The 25296-nt window shown below is 47.8% G+C and overlaps 2 protein-coding genes across 2 annotated transcripts in view; both read left to right on the top strand.

Moving 5' to 3' along the window:
• Positions 1 to 16909, top strand: part of LOC137908200 (electrogenic sodium bicarbonate cotransporter 1-like) — a 17749-nt gene extending 840 nt beyond the window's left edge. Inside the window, exons 2-25 of the mRNA XM_068752569.1 lie at positions 1411 to 1484; positions 2282 to 2452; positions 5365 to 5497; positions 6298 to 6458; positions 6533 to 6712; positions 7375 to 7451; positions 8332 to 8489; positions 8608 to 8695; positions 9550 to 9704; positions 9880 to 9996; positions 10316 to 10490; positions 11425 to 11558; positions 12051 to 12313; positions 12804 to 12856; positions 12944 to 13129; positions 13217 to 13330; positions 14028 to 14189; positions 14307 to 14485; positions 14696 to 14768; positions 15367 to 15435; positions 15954 to 16127; positions 16210 to 16371; positions 16488 to 16581; positions 16740 to 16909. Coding sequence (XP_068608670.1) covers positions 1411 to 1484; positions 2282 to 2452; positions 5365 to 5497; positions 6298 to 6458; positions 6533 to 6712; positions 7375 to 7451; positions 8332 to 8489; positions 8608 to 8695; positions 9550 to 9704; positions 9880 to 9996; positions 10316 to 10490; positions 11425 to 11558; positions 12051 to 12313; positions 12804 to 12856; positions 12944 to 13129; positions 13217 to 13330; positions 14028 to 14189; positions 14307 to 14485; positions 14696 to 14768; positions 15367 to 15435; positions 15954 to 16127; positions 16210 to 16371; positions 16488 to 16581; positions 16740 to 16783 — 3196 coding nt within the window. The 3' untranslated portion in view covers positions 16784 to 16909. The remainder of the gene's footprint in view (positions 1 to 1410; positions 1485 to 2281; positions 2453 to 5364; positions 5498 to 6297; positions 6459 to 6532; positions 6713 to 7374; positions 7452 to 8331; positions 8490 to 8607; positions 8696 to 9549; positions 9705 to 9879; positions 9997 to 10315; positions 10491 to 11424; positions 11559 to 12050; positions 12314 to 12803; positions 12857 to 12943; positions 13130 to 13216; positions 13331 to 14027; positions 14190 to 14306; positions 14486 to 14695; positions 14769 to 15366; positions 15436 to 15953; positions 16128 to 16209; positions 16372 to 16487; positions 16582 to 16739) is intronic.
• A 3572-nt stretch (positions 16910 to 20481) lies between these two features.
• On the top strand, positions 20482 to 21943 carry LOC137908722 (neuropeptide FF receptor 2-like). The gene is made up of 3 exons (XM_068753144.1): positions 20482 to 20794; positions 20870 to 20969; positions 21058 to 21943. Exons 1-3 carry the CDS (start codon positions 20482 to 20484, stop codon positions 21941 to 21943), a joined length of 1299 nt encoding a protein of 432 aa, XP_068609245.1.
• The last annotated feature ends 3353 nt before the right edge of the window (positions 21944 to 25296 follow it).

The following is a 25296-nucleotide window of genomic DNA, read 5'->3' as shown; positions in this document are numbered from 1 at the left end:
TTTGAATCAACCAGAGAATTATTTGCAGCCCTTGGATGAAGAAACATAATGCTGTCACCTTGCTCGGTTTGCTGAGGTTGTGACCCCCCCCGCACACACACACACACACACACACACACACACACACACACACGCGGTGATCCCGAGCTGAACAGACCACAGGAAGTTCACCGGGCGTGAGGTCATCGCAGCTGCTTTCTCAGACCCACGATCATTTGTGTCTTCTTTAATCGGGCTGAGGAAGTTGAAGCAGGAAATGGGGGGGGGGGGGGGGGGGGTGTAATTTCTTACACTTTTATCTAACAGCATGCAGCCTCCATTTTTGTCCCTGCGGCCGGATTCTTGCTGGCAGCTCATCAAATGTGCTTCATACTCCTCCTCCTGCACGTCCGTTCCTCGACACCCCAGTCTCGTGTTTATGAAGCGTTCCATTCAAAGGGAACTGAACGTGAAACCCTCGTCCTGCGCCTGTGCACCGCCTGTGCACCGCCTGTCCCTCGCTCGTCCTCGTCCCGGTCGAGTCCTCGGCGTGGACTGATTGAATCGTCTCCGTTGATTGGCTGCAGCCGGACAGCCTGAGCTTCCTTTTGCTGATTTCTGAAGCCCCTGATCGACGTTCTACACGACCTGCCCTCCACGCCCCCCCCCCCCCCCCCCCCCCCCCCCCCCACCGCAATCAGCCACACTTCATGTGGAAGTAAAAAAAAAAGCTGCAAGAGTTCCCGTTTCAAAGTTTGGAAGAGTGAGTACTTCACAATCGCGACTTCCCGAAGCCGCTGCTCTAACGGACATTCTGTCCCGTGGGAGTAGGAGCGGAGCACGCCAGAAATCTGGTGCTAAATGAGGACGGCGTCCTTCTCCACGCTGCGCAGCGCGGAAAGGGGACGTGACCTCCTTTGCTCTTTCTGTTTTCTGTGTGAAAATGGCAACGACCCTCGTTTGGCATGGCCTCAACTCTGCAGCTGCTTTTCAGCTTTGTAACGCACATCCAAAAATCAAGGATTTACTTCTTCTTGTGCTAAAATGATTCTCGTAAAGCGGCTGGCTTTGCGAGCCATCAGGCTGGGATTGGTCGCAGCCCGAGTCCGGCCTGAGGAGACCAAACTGAGCTGGGAAAGTTAAATATTAGCCGTCCGTCGGGCTGTGCTCTTTAATTGGAGTTGAACTTGGGTAGATCTGTTTTCTTTTTTTGCCGCAGGCGTGTTCTAAATTAGCATTTAGCAGATATCTCGGTTGATATAATCTGTCGCGGCCCCGGAGACGCTCACGCTTTCGCCGCACGAGAGGAACCTCAATGTTAGATGTATGGCGTTAAAGGTCACCGGGTCGGCGGGCGCTGAAGTTACTTTGTGTTTCAATCAGATTATGCTTCATAGTCTGGTTACATAAGTTTCCTCGTTTGCCTTCCAGAGTGGAGGATGAAGCGGTCTTGGACAGAGGGGCGTCCTTCGTCAAGCATGTCTGCGATGAAGAGGAGGTGGAAGGTAAGATCGGCGAGGAATGGCGCCGCGTCGTTGCATTATAAGATTTAGCTTAATCTCTTCATCTGCCTCGGTGGAAACGTCGGTTTCCATCCCAGAGGCCGCACGGGAAGATGTTCCTTCTAGTGTTCTAATCCCGGCCGGCGCCGGCTATTGGCTGAAGCCTCAAAGGCATTTAGCTGGCGACGCCCACACGGGTTTACTGGGACATTAGCGCACTTCAAAACCTAGCATTTACATGCGCACGCAAAGCGAAGCGTCTCGGACGTGGCATTTAGTCAAGCCGTGTGTGTGTGTGGCGGTCGCAACAGATTCCCTGTTTGGGAATGTTGGTGGGAATGGCTGGTTTACACAAGGAAGCGAGGCTGACCTCTGCGCCGGGTGCCGGAGAGAAGTGAAATGCAGAAGACGCTTTGGAGGAATGTACTGCTGAAGGAAGTCCTTTAAATCCAGCACTCTGAATAGTTCCTGAGACGCTGAATCATCACTTCCTGTATGAGCTTCTGTACAGGAAGTGGTTGGCCTTTTGCTTTTTTTCAGAGTCTGACTGTCTTTTAATGACATCAAACTGTTGTCGGCTCCCCTTAATGACTTCCAGTCTCCAGTAAAGTAAATAAAAACCTTAATTAGACGGCCTCGTGATGAGCAAACAACGTTACACCGGATCAACCGGTCCTCATTCGTTTTTTGTCTTTGTCCTCCCGGGAATGACGCGGATTAACGGCAGTCGGGATTAATGTGATTTCTTTTTTGAGCGTAATCTGGCCCTTCGTTTGCTCTCTTCCACTGTGTTGCGGCAGGTCACCACACCGTGTACGTCGGCGTTCACGTGCCCAAGAGCTACCAGCGCAGGAGACGCCACAGACGCAAGTCCAGCCACAAGGATAGACGGGAGCGATCCGAACACGGCGCCGAGGGATATAAATTGGGCGGAGAATCCGGGGACGCCTCCAATGTCTTCAAACCCGTCCGTGAGTGCAGACGAGTCGTGTGAAAAGCCTGCTTGCTCAAGGGCCTCAGAAGTCCAGCCGGACCCCGTAAATCATGATATCAGCGCTTGTGTAGTTAAAGAGGTCATTCCTCCTAAATGGAGCAGGAAACCGGGGTGGGGTGGAAGCTAAGAAAGAAAAAACGGGGGGAGGGGGGTATCCTTCCAGGATGGGAACATGTAGAACATAAATCTGAAAATTACTTCGGGTCGGCATTCAGCGTGTTCAGTGTATACAAGAGCGCCGTTATCCGCCGCCTGGACGATTAGCAGAGGAATTGATGGGGCGTCGTGAGAAAGGAAACGCGGAAGCTGAAAGGCGAGGAGCCGGGGAGGAAGGTGGGAGCGCAAATATCAAGATGTTACACAAGCATGGGGGGATATCAGTGCGAGTAGCCCCGACACAATCTCTGCAGTGAAAGAACAAGGAAGAATCGACTGGGGGGGGGGGGGCAGAATGTCAACCTGCGCGGAGGAGGACGCGGCTGTAAGGCTGTCAATCGGAGGAGTCCACTTCCTGCTGTGGGGAAAGCGCACCTGAAGGCGGAGCTTAAAGACGCGTTGTTGCAGGAGTTTAATTTTTCTAGAATGGAACAAGAAGTCCTTTAAAGCCACATGCCTCCTCCGACAGGAAGAGATGCTTTGATTAACATGGTAACACAGGTGGGGGGGGGGGGGGCATTAAACAAAGAGCCTTTAGAGTCAACATCGACAGTTTAGCGCCGGCTCGCAGGGAGTCGAGTTACGTATCGTGCGAGCCGCGATGGAGGAGGGCTCTGTAGCGCCACACGGACCTTAAGAGCACCGAACATTGCTATCTGTTCACGAGACGTACAATTATCGCAAAAACGGGAGTTCTCCGTGAAACGGCGCGTCCTGGAAACCGGCCTAATGGGAGTGTTTACTCTGCTTAAGTGCTAGCGGAGGTAGCCATTAAGTGAGATGGAAATGGGCAGGGGGGGGGGGGCTGCTATGTGTGGGTGCTGAGAGCACCGCCGCATACCTGAAGGTAGACCGATGCAAATCGAGAATTATGAGACGATGCTGATCTGCTGATTACAGGGATGTAGTTCGAGTAAAGCTCCAGTCGGATGCCGTGAAGCCCGACCGGTGACGGGGCGGAGCGACAGGATGTCGTGAGAGCGGCTAGCCTTTCACGCAGCATGTGCACCCTTTTAAGGGTTGTACTTCAACTTAAGTGTTTCCCTTAAATGCAAAGTTAGGACCGGGCGAAATCTCTCTTTCTTCCTCTCAGGTCGTTTCAGGAAACTTCATCACTTCAATTTGAAAAGGACTGGAGTTGTAATGTTCGTAGATGAAGCAGCGATGTCTGTCTGAGAGAAATTTTAATTGTGATATTCCGAGTCAAATCTGGATTTGAAGTGACATTCTCCATCGGAGCAAAAACGGGAATCCTGGATCGACCCCCTTCGTCCTGATCGTACCATCTTGTACGTTTCATGGTTGTAGTAGATGGCCACACCTTCCTCGCCGGCGCTGGCGTCGTATGAAGCGGCGTGCCCCCCCCCCACGCTTTGCACCTCTGATGCTGTAATCCCTCTTTGCCGCACCTCACACTCTGGTGTAAATCCGTCTGCGTGCTTCGTCATCCGACGGTGCCTCGATGTGATAAGTGTGGCTCTTATCATATCTCTCTCTGGAAGCCTCGTCGAGCCTTTATGATTGCTCTGTGAGTCAAGGTTTGGGTTCGGCGCTTGTTGTGTAAAGGGCTGCTGCGCTGTAATTGTCCTCTATTTTTTATTTTACCGATTGCGACTTCAGCAAATAGGTGCACATTGCTTACAGTTACACTGCCTGCAAATCAGCCGATCGGGGGAAACTGAAGTAAACTCGGAGGAAGATTTTTCTCTCTCCTAACACGCAAACGGACGGATGTGGGACTCGCACGTCTTCCTCGTCGTCTTACAATCTCTGCAGAACATCTGAACTCTAAACCGTCCTCCATGGTTGAGTGAGAGGGCAGAACTTGCTGTTCTAATGTCCACGTTACACCCCCCCCCCCCCTGCAAGTAATTAAAGTGCATTATGACATGATGCGTGTCTCCTTGGCTTTCAAGCGATTCCTTAAAAACAGCAGCATGTGTGGAAAATATCCCGGCCAGGGAAGGGGTTGCGTGTTACCGTTGCGTGTAAACACTCGGGTTGCGTGGTCTGATGTGTGGGTAGGATGTGCCAGGCGACACGTTTCCAAAGTGCGCACACACACACACACACACACACTTGCTGAAATGTTTCCGCTGTTTTGCCCTCCGTCTAAATCCTTCTAATCCTGTTCATTCTGGCAAATCTGTCGGAACTGTCCACTTAAAAGTTGTTTTGCAAACCACAACAATGTCTTTTGTTTTCGTTGATAACACCGATTGTGAGACTTGTATGTGTGTGTGTACAACACGTGTTAAAAGTCAGATCCTCTGTCGCCCGACCGATGGAAAAGGGCAACGGAAAGGCGGCGGTAAAGATCGCCGGTGTTTGTTTTGGTGGACGATGTTGGTGCACAATAATGCTGATATTTCAGATGTGCTGGACACGACCGGTTTTCACCGGAGACTAGACTTCATTTCAGAAAAGCAGCTCTCCGCCTAAATGTGCTGAGTCAGGATGAATTGGTGAACGGTGGGGCTTGATGTATGGACCTGTGGGATCCTGACCGGTACAGTGGAGAAGGCTTCGTAATATCTGTTATGTTCACAAGTCGGGCGAGTCCCATTATTCCTTCAAGGAAGTTTGCACGACAAGGAAGCATTCTTCCCCGTGAGGGTGTGTTGCAATCTTCTCTTGTTGTAGTCTTCTTTTGTTCTGTTTTTTTCCATTCTGTATCAAATGAAGTCAGGCAGGATTGATCTATCGCTCCCTAACTTGCTTCCGTTTCCGCAGTCTCTCCTGCAGAGAGGATCAAGTTTATCCTGGGCGAGGAAGACGATGGGCCGCCGCCGCCCCAGCTCTTCACCGAGCTGGGCGAGCTGCTGTCTGTGGATGGCCAGGAGATGGAATGGAAGGAGACGGGCAGGTGAGCTGCTGAGCCTCATCTGGTAATGGCAACTATTTATTGCATCTATACTCGTGGATGTCCTGCTAAACGGGTCGTACATCAGTTAACTCCTGCCCCCCTTAATGTGGATCTGCAGTTCCTTCTGTGGGACCAGGTTCTCTCCCACATGGTCGGCGCAAGACTTCCACTTGGCTCTAGAGTCTAGATCACATGACATCTGTGCCGTTGAACACTAGAAGGACATGGGACATGGCCTAGAGTCTGTAAGGTTGTCTGGTCACAGACTTGTGAACCACGTCCAGAGGGATACTCTATCCCCGGAGGGAAACCCCATCCTCAGGCCTCAAAAGAATGGCTCTTTGTAGGAGTGACATTCGAGGCATTCTTATTAAAAAAGACTCCCGATCTCGAGTCTTGCCTTCAAGACTAAGCTCCTCCACGGTTGGAAGGAAAGTCACGTTTCTCATGTTTGTCTTCTAAAAGTCACGAGACTGCTGGCGCCAACCCAGTAGACTGTTTTATTTCTACACCTCCACCCCCCCACCGGTGCCCAGTGAACTGTAACTGCTTCAAAACACTTGGCGCTTGTTGTGTAAAGAAAAGTGAATCCACCTTGTCTCCTTTTTCCTCGCCCATATTTGCTCATGAACTTCAATGACTCGCATTTTGCAGTGACCTTTACTTTCAGGAACCCAACGTGAAATGAATACCTGCCTATCATGGTGGCACGTGGCTTTGGTTGGACATGCCGGTGCCAGGCCGAGAACTCTCCTCAACCTTAGCTCTACTTCTGACTCTTCTCTCCCTCCCCTGCCCAGGTGGATCAAGTTTGAGGAGAAGGTGGAGGAGGGCGGCGAGCGCTGGAGCAAGCCTCATGTGGCCACGCTGTCCCTGCACAGCCTGATGGAACTCAAGGTGTGCATCGAGACGGGCACCATCATGCTGGACCTGGAGGCCACCACGCTCCCACAGGTTATTGGTATGTGGACCACTAACCACTCTGAAAACCTTTGCCGGGTGTAGCGCTCGATCTTTAATCTCTCGTTCTAACAGAGGTGATCACCGACAGCCAGGTGGAGACTGGTCAGTTGAAGCCTGACACGAAGGAGAAGGTCACGTACACGCTTCTGCGGAAGCATCGCCACCAGACCAAGAAGTCCAACCTGCGCTCCCTTGCCGACATTGGCAAGAGTGTTTCCAGTGCAAGTAGGCTGTTCACCAATCCAGAGAATGGTAGGAAAACCAACCTCCTTTTAATCTTAACCCAAGCAATACCCTTTGTCTTCTGATATCCTGTTTCTAACTGCTGTTTTCTTTTGCTGAAACGTGCTTCTTTTTCCGTCTCTTTTCTTTTCTTTACCAACTGGGTTTTCCTTGTCGAGCTTTCCTCTTTGCCTACTCCTGCTTGGGGAATAGCACGCAACCTCCCTGAGCACCCTCTACCTTGTTTAACTCCACACGACCCAGAGGAACCATGTGATGTCATGAGGCGCTCCAGCATGGGATACCTCTGTAAGTGAGGTCACGGCTTCTGAATGCAACTCCAATGTAAAACTCACGAATAGCAACACTTCCTTGGTTGATTGCCCAAAACGACTTTACAACAAAGACAAGTGTTGTAGACTCTTCTTTCACCCTGGTAATAATTCCGTAGAATGTTTCTGAATGCACCGACGCATCCCGGCTCTCCTCTCTTTGCAGCGCCTGAATGACTCTGGCTCAAGTCGTACCACATTCAGCCAAGTCCTGAGTTTTACTGGCTTCCTTGCTCTCATTTTCCGACCCCTTTCTTTCTTTTCGGAGACTTGTCTACCCAGCTTAGCCGAAAAGCCATTTGAAGCTCTGTAGTCTCGTCTGGTCTCTTTTGAGCCCAACGGTGTCTTACCCTTCTGCAGGTAGCCCCACCACCGCCCATCGCAACCTCACCTCCAACAGCCTGAGCGACTTCTCCGACAAACCAGAGAAGGATCAGGTAACGCTTTTCTGCTCCGTTGCATGGTGATAATAAACGCGCTTTTAAATGAGTCTAGCCAACTAATAATCTTAAGATATCAATTTCTAAATGGTTGAAGTGTTATTATTTATCAAAATGGTAAATTTTGAAAAGAGATGATACCTAAGGGCTCTCGTCTCACAAAGCAGGACCGTTCCGGGTCATGTGTTGGCCTTTGTTCACGCTTTTGGGTCCCACATGCTGATAGATAAGACCCTCTCGCCGGTCCGTTCAACAGAAGCTCATTGTCTCCCCGTGCCACCGCAGTTTCCTTCGTTGCCGTGACCCACGATGGAGTAGCCATTTGTCCCTTTAAATGTGTGGCACACAGATACCCAAATGAAGCTAACCATCACAGAAGTGGTTAAACTGTAACGGCATGTGTTATTACACTTCGGGAATTGTTCATGGAGTTGTTGACCTGCCTGAATGTTCTGGCCTTTGACATCAAGTTAATCATCTCCCTCACTCACTACGTTTGTGTGTGTATTCATAAACTCCATCGAGGCGGCGTCTGTCTGCGATAACTCAAGCAGTTATGAGCGGGTCTTGATGAAATTTGTAGAGAAAATGTTGGTAATGTTACCAGTGACCAATTATTCCATTTTCGTTGTGACCCAGAAGAGATCCTGGATTATGGGTCACTTTGAGTCTTTTGTTAACATTGCAGTCAATGGAGTTTCAAAATTTGTTCCTCAGTGTCTCGGTTGATTATTGATCGATGTTTATGGAATTTGACGGGAGGGGCCCTCTATCTCGCCACTGACTTTCATCCAAATCAAATCTTGATTGCGGATACTGTCGTGATTTATCTCACGCCGCTCAACATGTTCACCGTGTGACTCTCTGATCCCCACAGCTGAAGAACAAGTTCATGAAAAAACTTCCCCGTGATGCGGAGGCATCCAACGTGCTGGTCGGAGAGGTCGACTTCTTGGAAAACCCGTTTGTGGCGTTTGTGCGCCTTCAGCAGGCCGTCATGCTGGGTTCTCTGACGGAGGTCCCAGTGCCCACGAGGTAGAACCAGGCAGCAGCTTGCGTCATCAAATGTTAACATAATTACCAGGGATGAAGTCGGAGTGGACTGAATATTTCTCACTTTAATCAATCATCTGATTTTCTCATTATGGCTTAGGTTCCTTTTCGTCCTCCTGGGACCCAAAGGGAAAGCAAAGTCTTATCACGAAATTGGAAGAGCCATCGCTACCCTGATGTCAGATGAGGTGCTTTGAATTTTGCCATTTTAATAAAAATAAAAAAAATCAAAAGTTCTATTTGCTCAAAAATGTGTGTTTTGCATTTCTAGTTTTGTTTGAGATACAGCTGATTCATCCCAGAATGGTTGTTAAACCAGAGCGATGGCATCTCGAGGTCTCCTTTTGGAACCATTTGCCCAGTCCTCTTGTCCGTGACTTGGCTTATTCGGGGCTAGGTTGCTAACCTAGACAGATTCTTATCTCTGGCACTGAGGAGAGTTCACGGTGATCCGTGACTGTCGCAGTACCAGTGGCAAAAGATTTGTTGATGCCAGCTGTTCGCATTGTGCTTAAGCCGCCAATATTCCCAATATTTTCAGCTGTCATGTGCTTCGCCTCTGGATATATATCCTGATTTAGCCTCTGATTTGTCTCTAATATCCTTAACCCTGTGAGTACATTCCCACCGGCCTTGGGTTTTCCCAGTAGACTCATTTGATTGTGGGTGGATAGGAGGCTTTGCCAGGATTTTCTAGGTTAAACTTTAACCTCGCTGTGACACAACTACGTCACGGATTTGTCAGATGTTTGTTTTCTTATAGTCCACCCGAACATGCTCAGTCCTACCCAACGGATTTGACTCTTTCTCCAATGTGGACACATTATTTGTGTACATGTCAAAAGGCTAATTCTTCGCTTTTTGTTAATGCTGTGGCTTTGTTTTGCGATGGGTTACATTTTCCTTGTCCTTTCACGCTGTTAACCTTAACAAAAGCCTGTAGAACATGTTCTTAAGGGAAAATTCAAGTTGTTTTTCCCTTTCCAGCCTTGTGTAAATAGCGAATAATGTGCTATGATATTCACAAAGTCTTTATTAACAGGTATTCCATGATATTGCCTACAAAGCAAAGAACAGACAGGACCTGCTGGCAGGAATCGAAGAGTTCCTGGACGAGGTGGTCGTCCTGCCCCCCGGGGAGTGGGACCCTGACATCCGAATAGAGCCGCCCAAGTCTCTGCCTTCCTCCGACAAGAGGTCTGCACTAATCGGAGACGCGTGTTGCAAATAAATGAAGATGCTGCACGTCCAGCATGTGTCATGAACGCGTTAAACACGCGTTCATGTCCCTGCGTAGTTTCTACAGAAAGTACAATTATATGGGATTAAAAATCAAAATTTTCTTTTTTTTTGACTTGTGTTTTTTTTCAAGGAAGAACATGTACGCCGGTTTAGAGATGCCTCAGATGAATGGAGACACTCCCCAGGATGCAGGGCAAGGAGGTGGAGGAGGACACCAAGTTGGAGAGGAGCTCCAGCACACCAGAAAGTAAATGTTTGTCAAATGAACCTTCATCTTTCCCGAAGAGCCCTGTGGTGTACTTTTTGCCGTAATCTTGATAACATTATTTTAAGTTATTGTTCTGATGATCAACCTCATGACATGAGATTGCTATCAGACAGCTCTTAAAGTCAAAATCTGAACTATATTTTAGCCTTAGCCTCTTCAGTCTTGTAACAATGAAAGCTCTTTATTACTTTTATTTCTTTATTTATTTATAGAAGTTACCTCTCCTTTTTTTATGGCCTTCAAAGGGTCACATCTATCATGTTTCCAAAATAAGCTTAGCTTGATTCTGTCTTTGAAGGTTCTGTGGAGGTCTCATCCTGGACGTCAAACGGAAGCTGCCGTTTTTTGCCAGCGACTTCTACGACGCGCTGCATATCCAGTCCCTTTCCACCATCTTGTTCATCTACCTGGGTACAGTCACCAATGCCATCACATTCGGAGGGTTACTTGGCGATGCTACGGAAAACATGCAGGTAACTCTAAAAGTAGCCCGTGGCTTGTTTTGAGCATTTCCAGATTCCTCTAAACTAAAGGTTGATGCATTAAGCGGGGAGAGGAGCCTGACCCTTTATTTATTATTTGAAAGCAATAAGAATACTGGACCGGCTCTAGTGCACGTCTTGGTGCATAACTGCGATGCGCCCCCTGATCTGCTTGAATAACGCCGTCATAGCTCTGCGTTAAGTCGCAAACGGATGACCGGCAAAAAAGCGTGGCCTCGTGGCCTTCGACTGGTCAGCCGAGCTGATTTGGAAGCTCGCACTGCATCCGTCTGTTGCGTTTGCCGTTGACAGGACAGCATATGCTGGAGATGCAGAACACACCTGAAGCCGTAGTGCGCGCCGGTGTCGCTCTAACAGCTCGGCGCTAACGGCTGCGTAGGACTCGCTCCTGGAAGAGAGCTCTAGAAATGCAGCGTAAGGGCTGGATGCAGGGATTTGCCCAGGCTGTAAATAACTCCAGATCCAGATTACTCAGCTGCTGGTAGCCTCATCGTAGCAACATTAGCTCCCTCCCACGTGCACCAGGGAATCCCTGGCCTGGCGTGCCCTTTCTCAGCGCAGGTCTTAAGAGATGCGCCGGAATAATCCAACGCTGCAATCTACCTTAATCTATACAGCACTGAGCCTGTGAAATCTGAACGACAGTGACCCGAGTGGAAACCAAACTGGCTCGTCCTGACGGGCAGGCCGCGCTGCTGCGTCACGCCGACTGGAAAACAAAGCTTCCGGCTGAGTCGGCGACATTTACGGTTTAGGTCATTTTAAGTCTCCAGGAATAGTTTAAATCTGCTTTGCATTGATGCACTTGCTTAAAGGTGGCTCATATGGAGTCGTGTGCAATTCATGAATGTGTTGCCTCTTCTGTGTGCTCCATGTGTAAACGCTGGGTTTTCCCATAATGCAGGGCGTGCTGGAAAGCTTTGTGGGCACGGCTCTGACGGGAGCGGTGTTCTGCCTGCTGGCCGGCCAACCCCTGACTATTCTCAGCAGCACAGGCCCGGTGCTGGTCTTTGAAAGACTCCTCTTCAACTTCAGCAGGTGAGCGGATCCAGATCGAACTCATCCGGCGGCACAAAGTACCAAGAAGGCTGGGAGATATTTGTCGAAGTTGATCCCCGCGTTTTTTTGTTACGAACCTCCTGTCCTGATTGAAGAACCAAGTCTGTTAAATGGAGATCTCCTCCCTCGACTGTACTCGCCCCCCCCCCCCCCCTCCCTCTGAGAGTCTCCTTGCATTACTGACCACAATGCCAATTGTGTTCCACGATTAATAATTCACTGTCATTTCATTTTACGTGTGTGTCTCTGAAATGTTTCCATGCTTCGAGCCAGTTGCCGCTGTGTCTTGAGCAGATTGACGAGAAGTCCATTGTTCATGCCTTAAAATCAACGTAGTGATATTTCTAATGGCCGCATATCGAAAGCTGGTATTCACGAACCTTTTCAAAGTACTTCAAGCGTTTCTGAATGACTGGAAAGAACAGGAAAAACGTGGGTGCTTAACTTCTTCCCCTGTCCCCTGCTCCACAGAGACCATGACTTCGACTACCTTGAGTTCAGGCTTTGGATCGGCCTGTGGTCGGCGTTTTTCTGCCTGGTGCTGGTCGCCACGGACGCCAGCTTTCTTGTTCAGTACTTCACCCGTTTCACCGAGGAGGGCTTCTCTGCGCTCATCAGCTTCATCTTCATCTACGACGCTTTCAAAAAGATGATCAAGCTGAGCCACTACAACCTGATCAACGCCGACTACGACCCCAACCTCGTCACTCAGTACGACTGCCGCTGCACGCCCGGTACGTAGTCTTCGCTTTCACCGCAGGAGATTAGGAGGGATTGCCAGAATGTCCACATGAAGCGATTAGAGGAGCGGTTTCATTGCACCCAGTAACAGAGCCGCCGTCTAATAATCTGTAGCCGTCCCTTGCCTTGTAAGTCCTCATTGTCGGTTCTCTCCGGGTGCCATCGGGGATAACATGCGGCGAAAGCCGAGCAGTCGTGATTTGCTTTTGTCCCATTTGGCAGAGATGATATTTATTGTGTGTGTGAAACAAAGCGTTCGTCTTCTTGTTCCATTTACAGCGGCGGGAGTGAATGACGGCGTTACGCGTCGGCCTGCGATACCGCTGTTTACTTTCTGATCAGCCCTATCAGGTTCTGTGTCCTGAGCAAATTGGCAGGGTGGTTTAAAAAAAAAATAGATGCTGATACGGATCCAAAACATCGAGAGCGATAATGGGAGGAATTTTATTTTTGTGATTAGATGGCATTGTTTCTCTTAAACAGGCAACTCCTCGGAGCTCCTTGATGTCTCTGCATGGACAAACGGTACCGGTCTGGTATGTAGTGTCCTTGAATTTTTTTTGTGACACTCTGAAAGCGCTGGCCAGCTGCAGCTAAGTTCAGATCGTCCTTGTGGTCTGCAGCCGGCGAACACCACCTGGGCATCCCTGACCAAGAAGCAGTGTCTGGAGTACCGCGGCGAGCTGGTCGGGGAGACGTGCGCCTACGTGCCCGACATCGCTCTGATGTCCTTCATGTTGTTCTTCGGGACTTACGCCTGCTCCATGGCGCTGAAGCAGTTCAAGACGAGCCGCTTCTTTCCCACCCGAGTGAGTCGCTGTTCATCCCGGCTTCAGTCTCGAAATTCTGCTCTAAGGAGCTGGGAACAAATCTTAAACCGTGTTTTCTCCGTCCAGGTGAGGAAGCTCATCAGTGACTTCGCCATCATCTTGACCATCTTCCTCTTCTGCGGCGTGGACGCCTTGGTCGGCGTGAATACTCCGAAGCTCATCGTGCCAAGTGAATTCAAGGTGAACAAAAACAAAGCGATTCTCGGAGTCGAAAAATAAATGTACCCGATGGATTTAATAAAAATGAATCGAGTCGTTTGGGGAATCTTTCAGGCTGTTTCTCTAAAAATCACCTTTACACACACACACACACACACACAAACAAAATAGTCCCATTTCAGCGTGGTGGAAATCCTTGCACTGAAGAGTGTTGAGCTGAATGACCGGCCAGGTGCGCCGTCCTCCGGTTGCACTGATCCCCGTTTCTGCCAGGAGGCTGAAATTCCATAAAATCCCAGTATAGGGCCGCCTTTGTCTTTTTTTCCAGTAAGCGATACGCACCGAGAAACTAAGGCGCAGTCTGTGTTACAGGTTGCAAAGCGCGGCTGTTCCTCAACTGGCTTAAACTTCCTTCTTCCCTGTTGCCCTGACATAGTCAGGAGAACGGTGAGACTTGGAAACGGGTAGCTGCGTCGAGGAACCGCTTGATTATAGGTGCTGTGAAAACACAGAGGGCCTTGTAGCTGTAGCTGTAAACGCAGAGCCGTCTTAGTTTGTCCCAAAGTCTCAAGTTGCTGATTTGTCTCGTCCAATGATGCTTCAGTAATTCCAGACTCCGGTCAGTGATCCATGTTGATGAGATCTCCGTGTCCATGCAGGAATAAGCGATGATATATGGAGTGCAGGTCATTTTTAACAGTGTTGTATCTTTGTTTAGCCCACCAGTCCGAACAGAGGCTGGTTTATTGCCCCTTTCGGAGGGAACCCCTGGTGGGTGGTCCTGTCGGCAGCGCTCCCTGCTCTCCTGGTCACCATTCTGATATTTATGGACCAGCAGATCACCGCTGTGATCGTCAACAGGAAAGAGCATAAACTCAAGGTGGGCGCCCGGCCTCAAAACGTCGGTTTTCTTTAATATCAAGGATAAAGACGACAGAATTTTGCAACAGAAGATCTGCGTTGATTGTTCTGCTTCCCCTTCCTCCTTGCCTCTCAGAAAGGGGCGGGGTATCACTTGGACCTTTTCTGGGTGGCCATCCTCATGGTCATCTGCTCTTTCATGGGCCTGCCATGGTACGTCGCCGCCACCGTCATCTCCATCGCCCACATCGACTCTCTGAAGATGGAGACTGAGACGTCGGCCCCCGGGGAGCAGCCCAAATTCCTGGGAGTGAGGTGTGTGAACTCTGCGCTGCGGGCCCAATTAATCAGCTGATCATTGCATAATGACTCGGACTGGAACTCGTACTATTTTCTACAGAGAATTACAGTCGCACCATTTCTCGGCACGCAGCTGTTAAACCAGATTTTTGCTCCTAATTCTAATCATTTTATGTGGATAAGGTTATTGATCGGTTCTCTTTTGTCTTTTCCCCACTGATCCAGGGAGCAAAGAGTCACCGGTGTCTTTGTCTTCCTCTTGACGGGACTCTCTGTCTTCATGGCTCCAATCCTCAAGGTAGTGCTTCAAGCTTTTGAAGTGTTCCTGGAAAATATGGATTACTGTCCACCTCTCTTAGGACAAACTCTTTAAATCTAAAACTATTTCAGACCTTGTTGTCGTCCGGTTAGCTTCTCGGTCGAGTTGAAGTAACGCGCTGTGAAGTGAACGTGGTCATCAGCGCTTAAGCTCCAATTGCAGCTGAACACAGTCTCGGGTTTCCATTCCCACAATAATTTGACCAACCTAACACCGGAGGTCAGAGATTATTTTTCTTTGGACTCCCTCTAGTGGATATGTTGAAGCTTTATTGTCACATACGACAGTAGAAACGTACATAGCCATGATGTACGGCTCGGAGACGGTGGCTCTGGGGTAAAGACGGGAGGCGGAGCTAGAAGTGGCGGAGATGAAGATGCTGAGGTTGTCTTTGGGAGTGACCAGGTTGGATAGGATTCATTTCTACCCGAGTGAAGTCGATCTCCTCTCACTGTTGCCGAACCTGCACCAACGGCGGCCAAGCGACTGATCGGGATATTTGCTTGTGGATTATATTTAAACTAAACTGTCTAATCTGAGGTTGCAGCCATGAATCGTTGTGCTTCGTGCCTTTCAGTTCATTCCCATGCCTGTGCTGTACGGGGTGTTCCTTTATATGGGCGTGGCCTCACTCAACGGAGTTCAGGTGAGTTGGACCGGTTCTGTCTAGGACAAGTTATTTGAAAGGGTAATGACTACGATTGTCACACATGATGTAATTACAGCTGCTGACTTTTATATTTACCCAACAGCAAAAATAGAGACTTTTATTCAGTCCAGGGCCATAATTTATATTGTCATAAAAAAAAAATAAGGTCACTAGGCTTGAATAAATCCTTTCAATGTCAGGTAAATTACAGAGCTGGAAAAAAAGACATGTGAGCAAAGCTGCTAATGGCTAGCGTGAAGTTAAACCATAATGAGGACAAAGCTATTAATGGCTAACAAGAAGTTAAACAGCAAAATGTAAGCAAGGCTACGGATGGCTGGCAAGAAGCAAATACACAGCATTTAAACTAAATCTGAAGCTAACTTGGAAGGACTGGAATCATTCTTTCTGAAGAAACGATCCGCCTCCCCACACATCTGTCCGTGTGCGACTCAAACGCATGCACGAACCCCAACGTGTTCATTGTCCTGATGTGTCGTCTGTCTGCGCATCAGTTCATGGACCGCCTGAAGCTTCTCCTGATGCCAGCCAAGCACCAGCCAGACTTGATCTACCTGCGCCACGTCCCCCAGAGACGTATCCACCTCTTCACCTTCATCCAGGCCCTGTGTCTGGCCCTCCTGTGGATCCTCAAGTCCACCGTAGCCGCCATCGTCTTCCCCGTCATGGTGAGAAACGGCTGCCGCCTGCTGAACACAGACACCTGCAGCTTTGTCCGCCGGTCCAACGGTCTCTTGCGTCTCTCGACAGATCCTGGCGCTGGTCGCCGTTCGTAAGGCCATGGACTACTTGTTCTCCCAGCACGACCTCAGCTACCTGGACGATGTCATTCCGGAGAAGGACAAGAAGAAGAAGGAGGATGAGAAGAAAAAGAAGGGAAAGAAGGGAAGCATCGACAGCGATATGGACTTTGTAAGTATTTCGTCATAAATGTTTTCCATGTTTTTTGACCAGCTGTTTTGTGATTGCCTGTCTCCTGTAGCTCCTTAATGCCCCCGTGTTAATGCTCTCCCTCCCTCCTCCCGCAGTCCGACTACCCCTACCATGAAAATATCCCCTCTATAAAAATCTCTATGGACATGATGGAGCAGGAACCCATGTTGAGGGATAACACTTGTGATAGTGAGTACTGGCCGGGTTCAAGGACCGCTTGAACTTTGCTTCTAAAGGCTTTGTTGGGACATTCTGCGTCTGAGGGGTAGCCCAACGCGTTTTCTGACTGGTTGACCCGGCTGCAGCTTTTACGGTGTTTGTCAAAGTGCTTTTCCATTTTCTTCCAGGAAATGAATCCAAGAATGTCCTTAGCACGCTTTCGCCGTGCTGAGCGCTACGTGGAGTAAGTAAGTACCAGCTGGCTTTCATATCGCATGCAAAGTAATTCGCCTGAGTTTTAAATCTCTTCCTCTTGCAGTCTTGAAGGGAGTTCTTTCCCCCGAGGGGGGGGGGGGGGGGGGGGGTTCTGGCTCCAAAGCAGATCTGTGAATATACGCATCGGAACAAGCACAAACAACACGGCAGACTTTTTGTACTATAATATAGTATAGTAACGGTATGTACAATTGTATTTTTTGTGTAAGGATTTCAATCAGAATAGCTGAAGTATTTTTCTTAAACATTAAAAAGCTTGGCGGTACCGAATTTAAACAAGGGCTGCATTTTTGCTTCCTTCATTTGCACAAGTTCTTGTGAAGATCAAAAGGGCTGCCCGAGTCGTCTGTCGGCACTTTTCTACTGGCCATTAATAGCAAACGTCTATGCTAACAGTCCTGCTAACAGTCCTGCTAACGGGACACCCAGGATTACTTGTAGGTTTGTAGATTAGCGGTGGCCCTTCACGTATCAGGAGACTTTCCTGACTGTTTTTCTTTAATGCCAAACATAACCAGCCTGTCGTCTGATGCAACCGTTTTCACAGCGTAGCTATTCTTGACTATTTCTTGGTTTAAATGAAATATACTGGAATCTAAACATTAAAAGCACAGAGGGGACACGCTTTAGAAATCCCTTATTTTGTAATTGCAGAGAACAAAGGCTAAAAAAAATTCACTTGTGCCCAACATTACTTTGTTTTTCAAGTTCATCTTCATCATCAAGCAACAGACTCAGGCTGCGTATGCTTAATATATATATTTAAACGCATCATTTTCTGACGAGGATATTTGAGGATATTCTTTGTGTTCTGAATCCACTCTACTGATGTTGCCCTCTTTTTGGGACACATCTGTGTATAGCTCTACCTCTTATTTTTCCATAGGTGCCAGGCATTCTATATTAAAATCTGTTGTGTATTTACTTTTTTTAACCTGACGCTGCATAGAATTTCTGAGTCTTAATTTTTACTCTGTACATTTTCGGGTTTGTGTCTGTCATGTATGATTTTACATGTTTTTAAAGGCCGATTCTACCAAAAATGACTTTCAGTTTTTCCATCCCCGAAGCTAAGAGCTTGATTATTTAGCCATCTGTACAAATAAGGGGGGTGGGGGGGGGGGAGATATGAAGGGGAAAACGATGAAATGCCTAAACCTAAATGTATGCAGTTCTCACTTACTTGTACTCAACCCAAAAAGCCTTTCTGAGTTAACTTTTCCTTTTGAAATGTGATATTTAAATGTGATGAATCTTCAAGCTTTGAGTGTATATCTTTGATTCTTATTTTATGCAAATCAGCAGACGATCACTGTGAGGCTTTGCATTGCTATAACGTCCTGTAGTGGATGAATTGCTTCTTCGTACAGAGTATAAAGCAACTTGTAATTGCTGCAGGAGAGTTTTCAGCGCGTCGGGAGCTGGATGCCTCTTCCTGACTGTTTATAACACGGCGTGTCTTAAGTTGCTGCGTTTGCAACATGAACTCTGTTGCGCTTCTTGCTGTTGATCCGAGCTTATGCTTTAAATGTGTCTGATTCCATCCATTTAGAATGTGAGCTCATCCGTGAATTTATCGCAGCAGTTGAAGTACATTTATTCTTTATAGAAGAAACAAAGAAGACATCAGCAATTATGCGCTGGTTCTGATTCGCAGTGCAAATAAGGGCTTTGACAATCATTTATATCCTGATGATGTGACGCACGAGGTTCTTGAAGATACTTGGAACCAAAAATCAAATGTCGATCTTGTGTACTTGGTAACCATGGGTTACAAAGCATATATTGATTTGTCTCTTATTATTATTATTATTATTATTATCTTGGAGCAGTGTTCTGACTGAGAATTAAATAAAACTAAAAATCCAAGTGATTGTTAAATGTGTCGTATTTTATTTTATATATGTGGTAAAGCTCAAACGAGGTTGCATCTGGAGATCGCATGATTCGGATTGAGGAGCTAAACTGAGGCTGCTGCATAGTTTCCACGATCAAAGGACTTTAGCCATGTGTGATGAAACTAATGGATCATTAGTGGGAGCCTCTGTCCTCGACACTGGCAAGAGGAATAAAATCTCTTAGCTCCTCGTATGAGGGAGAAGTTCTCCTCCTTCTTCAATGTTGATCTTAATTTGAAGAAACTGCATGAGTTGGAAACATTGGGATGCCTGGGATTATTCGTGTGACGTCATTACAAAAGCCAACAGCAGGGGGCGCTCTTCATGCATCAGTTCCGGATGTGTCTCCAACGCGGCCCCCAGGCGCATGTTTGTCCATTCGGCGTCAATGAAACACCTTTATATAAATTAAATCAATTTTTTTATAATATTTGTGCAAGTTTAAGATTAAACTTCATTTAAAAATTAAAATGCCTTCATTGTCATGTGTGGTGACGTCATGCGTGCATGTATTTTGGCGTGTTTCCATCAGGGATTCGAACACGTGATGGAACAAAAAGGTAATTTCCACCTGGAGAAAGGACGTCATTTAATATATCCCCAATAGGTGGCGCCGTTCTGAATGGCTGACTTTAAAGCCAATTTTCGACTTCCTGATGGCGTTGCCTTCACAATAAAAGCATTTTAAGACTTTTAATTGAATGTTCTAATGTACCTGTCATGGTCCCAGCCTTGTTCAAAGCCAAATGCAGTCGCAGAAGAGAAGGAAAAACATGCTGGAGAAACACAAGATGGCGACGGAACTCGGGCGTAACCTGGTGCCGGAGTGGATAATGAGTGACAGGTGTGTCTCCAGGCGCCCCACCGACTCTCCATCCTCCAACGGCAGCAGTCGGTGTTCATTGTGGCAGCTATTTCTCTATGAAGTTCACACGTCACCTGCAGCACTTTTGTCCTGAGAGAAATCTCCTTCCGGCTCAGTTGCCTATAAACCCTGCAGCAGTCTCAGCCTGGCGAGGAGGCTGAGCGGATGTCAAAGGGACATCAAAGGCTCCAATCAGAGCCGCCTGCTGCGCTGAATGGAGAAGAGTAACCTGCAGATGAAGTGGACCGCCCCTGAAGACGGCGAGAGAGAAGAACTAAGATTCACCGCCTGCTGGAAGGTAAGAAAAAAATATCTAAAAGTTTATCTTGAAGGAAGTGTTACTTCTGGAAAAAGTGGGTTCTAGTTCAATTCCCAGCAGCCGAATGGTTTCACGTCTCCGATTCTCATAAGGAAATAGAAATTGTGGCTTTCCAATAATTGCTTTTTGGTCTTAAATGTACTTATAGCATTTTAGAATTGACCTCTGACACGTCCTTGGTCATGCGTGTAATTGTTACGACGGCAAATCTCTTGTAGGGTAAGAAACCCAATTTTTCCTCCAAAGCTCTAAGGATTAAAGCTCATCTCATCCAACGAGTGTTTGGATTACAATGTTTTTAAATCGGGCACTTCGTTGTGTTCCCGTAACTGCAATGTGCAGGTTGACGGACGTGCTGCTGTTGCTCTCGGGACAGAGTGCGATCTTTCTCGTGTTGTTATGAACGAGAATGAGCTCCAATCGTTTGATTTCTCCTCCTTGTGTGCAGGATTGTGAGCGATAACGCTCCTCTTCTTCATTTTGTTAACGGCGGATAAATAACCCGGACCGCGTGCACGACAGCGTGAACAAATAACGGCCATCTCAGGCATCAAACCGTCCAGATCCTCGCTATGACTCGGCATCTGGCTCCCAACGGTACCTGGGCAAACTCGTCAGCGTTTGGGGTGAAACCTTTGACCCCCGCCGACGTCACCTATGTGGATTTCTACCTTCACAAACCCCCGGTGGCGACGGTTTTCGCCATCTCCTACCTGCTCATCTTCCTGGTCTGCATGGCGGGCAACGGCGCCGTGTGCTTCGTCGTGTTGCGCAGCAGAAACATGCGCACCGTCACCAACCTGTTCATCCTGAATCTCGCCGTCAGTGACCTGCTGGTCGGCGTCTTCTGCATGCCGGCGACCTTGTTGGACAACATCGTGACGGGTAGGGACAGGCGCCCGCTCGGGTTCGGAGGTCTGACGCCAGTCGTCTAATCTCGAAGTCTTCTCTTTCCCGCAGGGTGGCCCTTCGGCAGCGCCGTGTGCAAACTCAGCGGCATGGTTCAGGGGATATCCGTGTCGGCGTCCGTCTTCACTCTCGTGGCGATAGCTGTCGACAGGTGAGGTTTTGTCGCGGCACGTGTTGGCGATGCTGTGCGTCACCCTCAGAGGCTTATTTTTTATTTCTGCAATCCCCTCCCGGGTCAGGTTCCGCTGCGTCGTCTACCCTTTCAGGCAGAAGACGACCATCGCCGCCTGCAAGCGAATTATCGTCATTATATGGTTCTTGGCCGTGTCCATCATGTGTCCCTCTGGGGTCATGCTCCAGGTCACAATGGAGCAGAGGGTGCGAATAGTCCTCGGCAACAAAAATGACACCCGACCCTTCTATTGGTGCAGGGAAAATTGGCCTAATCGGGGGATGAGGAGAATCTACACCACTGTGCTATTTGCGAACATCTACCTCGCTCCTCTGAGTCTCATCGTCCTCATGTACTCCCGCATCGGATTCACGCTGTCCAAGACCGCTGTCCCTCCGGTGCGCAGCAGAGGCGCCGTGTCCGAGGAAGGCGTAGGCGGTAGCAAATCCAGCGCGGAGGCTCAACGCATAGTTTCCAAGAAGAAGACTCGGGTGATCGTGATGCTCCTGGTTGTGGCTCTGCTCTTCATCCTGTCCTGGCTTCCCCTGTGGACACTGATGATGCTGAGCGACTACGCCACCCTGACCGAGCTCCAGACTCGCGTCGTCAACATCTACGCGTATCCCTTGGCTCACTGGTTGGCCTTCTGCAACAGCAGCGTCAACCCCATCATCTACGGGTTCTTCAATGAGAACTTTCGCCGAGGCTTTCAGGCCGCTTTCAAGTTTCAGCTGTGCAGGAACGACGTGGAACGCCAGAGGAGCCACTCCCGCCCCGTCCGAGGTCACGCCGTGCTTCCGGTCGAGGCTGCCAGCTTCGGTAGATCGGGATCGGGAGTCAGACCGAGGCTGGCGGGGAAGGGGAAGAGCCTGCGCCAGGATGGAATCTCCCTGGGTGGCGATATCAACGAACGGGACGTGATCTTGGAAGACTTGGGAAAGGGGTTAGGGTAACGATGCCGTGAAGGGCTTCGATACTTTTGAGGCTTCTTGGTGAATCATGTATTGTATTTCAAAAGTCTTTGAAGAGACAGGCCTCTGAGGCATTTTTAATATTTAATGGATTACAGAGAAGAACAGTAAGAAGAGTTTTATTGAACAAAAGGCGCTAGAAGTCCCTGGAATCTAGAGCGATATATTTCACGGTCGCGTTTCAGTATCAATATTTAAAGAGGTGTTGACGTATTTGGATTTGCCAACTTGTCTCATTTGAATATTTGAACTGTATTTTGAAAATGTCCGTTAAAAACGCTGTGCTGTACCTTTGATGCTTAAACAAAGGGAAGCAAACGGAGCTTGTGAATGCAAAATAAAAGCGAGCAGTTTAAAGGCGAGCCACCGTGACGTTGTCTTCTTCCGCTGCAGGCTTTGAGAGGAGGTTTGCATGTTCCTCCCGCGTCTCTGTGGGTTCCATCCGGGCTCTCCGGCTGCCGGGGGCCAACAACTGCATGATACGTGTACTGCATGTGTGACCGTGAGAATGAATGAGCCCATCATGGAGCTAAATGTATTCATTTGTGATGTTTAATGTTCTTGTGTTAATTAAAATATGTTTCATGCAGCATACAAATACACATGCTTTATTTTATCTCTATTTCTCATGTCATTCTCATTATTCACAAAAAGCTCACTTTCAGTAATGGGGGGGGGGTTCTGTTTCGATCTAGATCCATCTCTAAGATTAAATAATTAGAGAAGAAAAAGGCTCAAACCGAAATGTCTCGCGGGTGATGAAGACTTCCTTCTTCTTCTGTGGTCTTCCTCTCGTTTATTTATCCACGTCGGGAGCTTTTTCGGGTTAAACCCTGAAAGCGTGTTGAGGTTTCCTTAGGCTCCAGGAAGTCATTAGGATTAGTCCTATTCCCTGCGGAACCCCTCTGCCGACTAATAGCCCAGCCGCTGCGCTCTATCGTCCTCTCACTTTGAGTTTACATCCCATAATAAGATTTTTTACTTCCACTTGCTCCCATAGATAATCACGCCACGATGCGCGCACAAACTGCTCATTAATCCGGATCCGGATCAAAAATGTAATGAGATTTAAATTAGACAAAGATCCATCCAGCAGTTTCTTCTTAATCCTGCTAAAAAACAAACAAACAGACAAATGGCGTCAAAAGGTAATAACTGTACCTCGTCAACACCTGCATGACCCCGGATGTCCTGCCGACAGGTGTTCCATGTGTGTGGGTGAAGCTGGACGAATATAATGATACACCAACCATGATTATCTCTCCTTTATAGCGCAGCTCTGCCACACAGAGGATTCCAGAATGACCCGAATGACAATCAAAGATAAATCCTTGCGCCTGAGGGATGAGGTCCGACATCTGACTGATATGACGGGTAATAAATGAAATGCGGCCTCGCACTAACTATCTATTAAAATTCTGTGTCCTGTGGGTCAAGAGAAAATGGATTGTGCTCTCGACAGATTAAAGTCCCACTAATCTCCAAGAACCATTAACATGCGTCTCCCTTCACCTCTATCTTTATATTATTTTATTTTTTTCCCAGATCTGTATCAGAAGGCGACTGTGTCCCTGAGCCGTTGCCGTGGGAACCCATTCTGGCACATTGCATTTCATTAAATGTTAAAGAGCACACGTCGGGATGGTAAAATGACTGATTTCGTCTCACCTTAGCTGCGTAACGTTTCAGAACGTGTGCGTTAACTGAGAGCGATGACGGACACTATTTAACCTGGATTAGCTGTCGGTCGGATGTGGACGGATGACGTAAATATAAATGAGAGTTAATGGATGTCGGCGAAGTCTGCAGGTTGTTCCAATCAGAAGGGGCCGTAGATGTAAATTTAAAGGCCATCATCCAATTACATTTTAAATTTGTAGGAGCGAGGGAAAAGGGTTCTCGGCGTGCCTCAGGGAGTGTGACGACCTCTACGGGAAAACTGGAATAAACGCACTGAAAAATACATTTGAACCTGCGTAGGCTGCAGAAGAGTCCCTTTCTTTCTTCAGGTCTTTAGCGCTCTGTCTGTAGTCGTGTCGTCTTTTCTTAGACTCTAACCCCCCCCAGCATGACTCAAAAGGTTAGACGGATCATACTGGAATTTCCAGGGAATGTTGGGGATGTTCCAGAAGAGATTCTGGATTCTGGATCACTTTGAAATTTTCATTAACATTCCATTCAATGGAGCTTCAAAATTTGTGGATACTGTGGATGCTGTTGCGATTGTTCCAGAAATAGGGGTACAGGTTGCATTTAGCAGGGTTACATATTCTGTATGTTTTTGGCATTCGTGTCTCTGTGACCTTTGAACTCTGGACCAGAAATGGGACCTTTTGAGGTCTTTTATAACCACCTCTTTGTGAGTTCTAATCTTAGTGTTGAGCTCAGACTTTATAGGGTGTTTTGTTCGTGTTTGGCATGCCATAATCTTCAAGCCAATTGTTCCAAGACAATTTAGGCTGTAATTTTATGAAGGAAACTTCTTATGGCTGCTCAGGAGACTTATTACTTCTAAACAGAACATTGTCTGGCTTCATCTGCTGTGGTGAAAGCTCTCTGCTGTTGAAGTCCATGGCTGTGCACCAAAGTTGGCTGGCAAAGCAGCAAAATGTCAAAGTTAAAGAAAATTCTTTTAAAAAAATGATATGATTTCATATTTTTTAAAAAGAATTTTCTTGTTTCATTTTGCTGGCTCAAAAGCAACATAGCAGAATGTTTTGTTGTTGTTGTTGCACACTTAACGAAAAAAAAGATACTGGTCATTTTGTTCTGTTTTCTTTGATATATTTACAGTCCTTGTCTCGACCTCCAAATGTCCCGGTCGTGACTCGGTCTCGGTAAAGGTCTCGGTCTTGACTACAACACTACTTATCACACAAACTGTACAATATGTGAATATACTGTAGCACAAGGGATAAAAATGTTCAACTGGATCAAGCCAAAGCTTATCCGTCCATCCAACACGTATCTCTAAAAATCACATTCAGCAATTTCGACGCAAACCGTGTCGTCCGTCTCTTTAAAAAAGAAAAGATCCTTCCTGTTGTGTCGGCGGAGCAGGGCCCGGCTTCAGGAGAGGCGTACGTATCATGCTCAAGACATTTATGAAAGCATTTCATACAGTCAAATATACGGATTAAAACGGCTAGGGGAGGCTGCGTCTTACAGAAGCAAATCACAGGGGCGGGTAAAACGTGGTGGTGAAAGACGAGCCGGGGTAAAAAGGACAGCGAGATGCGTCGGTTGAAGACCCGTGGGTATTTCTCCTTTAGCGGTCTTCTCTGTTGAACCTTTAAGAACGTGAAGACGTGGAAACCAATGGAAAGGTAGGAGGA

This window comes from Brachionichthys hirsutus, chromosome 19, assembly GCF_040956055.1.
Source record: "Brachionichthys hirsutus isolate HB-005 chromosome 19, CSIRO-AGI_Bhir_v1, whole genome shotgun sequence".
Classification (NCBI taxonomy): domain Eukaryota; kingdom Metazoa; phylum Chordata; class Actinopteri; order Lophiiformes; family Brachionichthyidae; genus Brachionichthys; species Brachionichthys hirsutus.
Note: the sequence above shows the minus strand (reverse complement) of the source record. Positions and strands in the feature narration are given on the sequence as shown.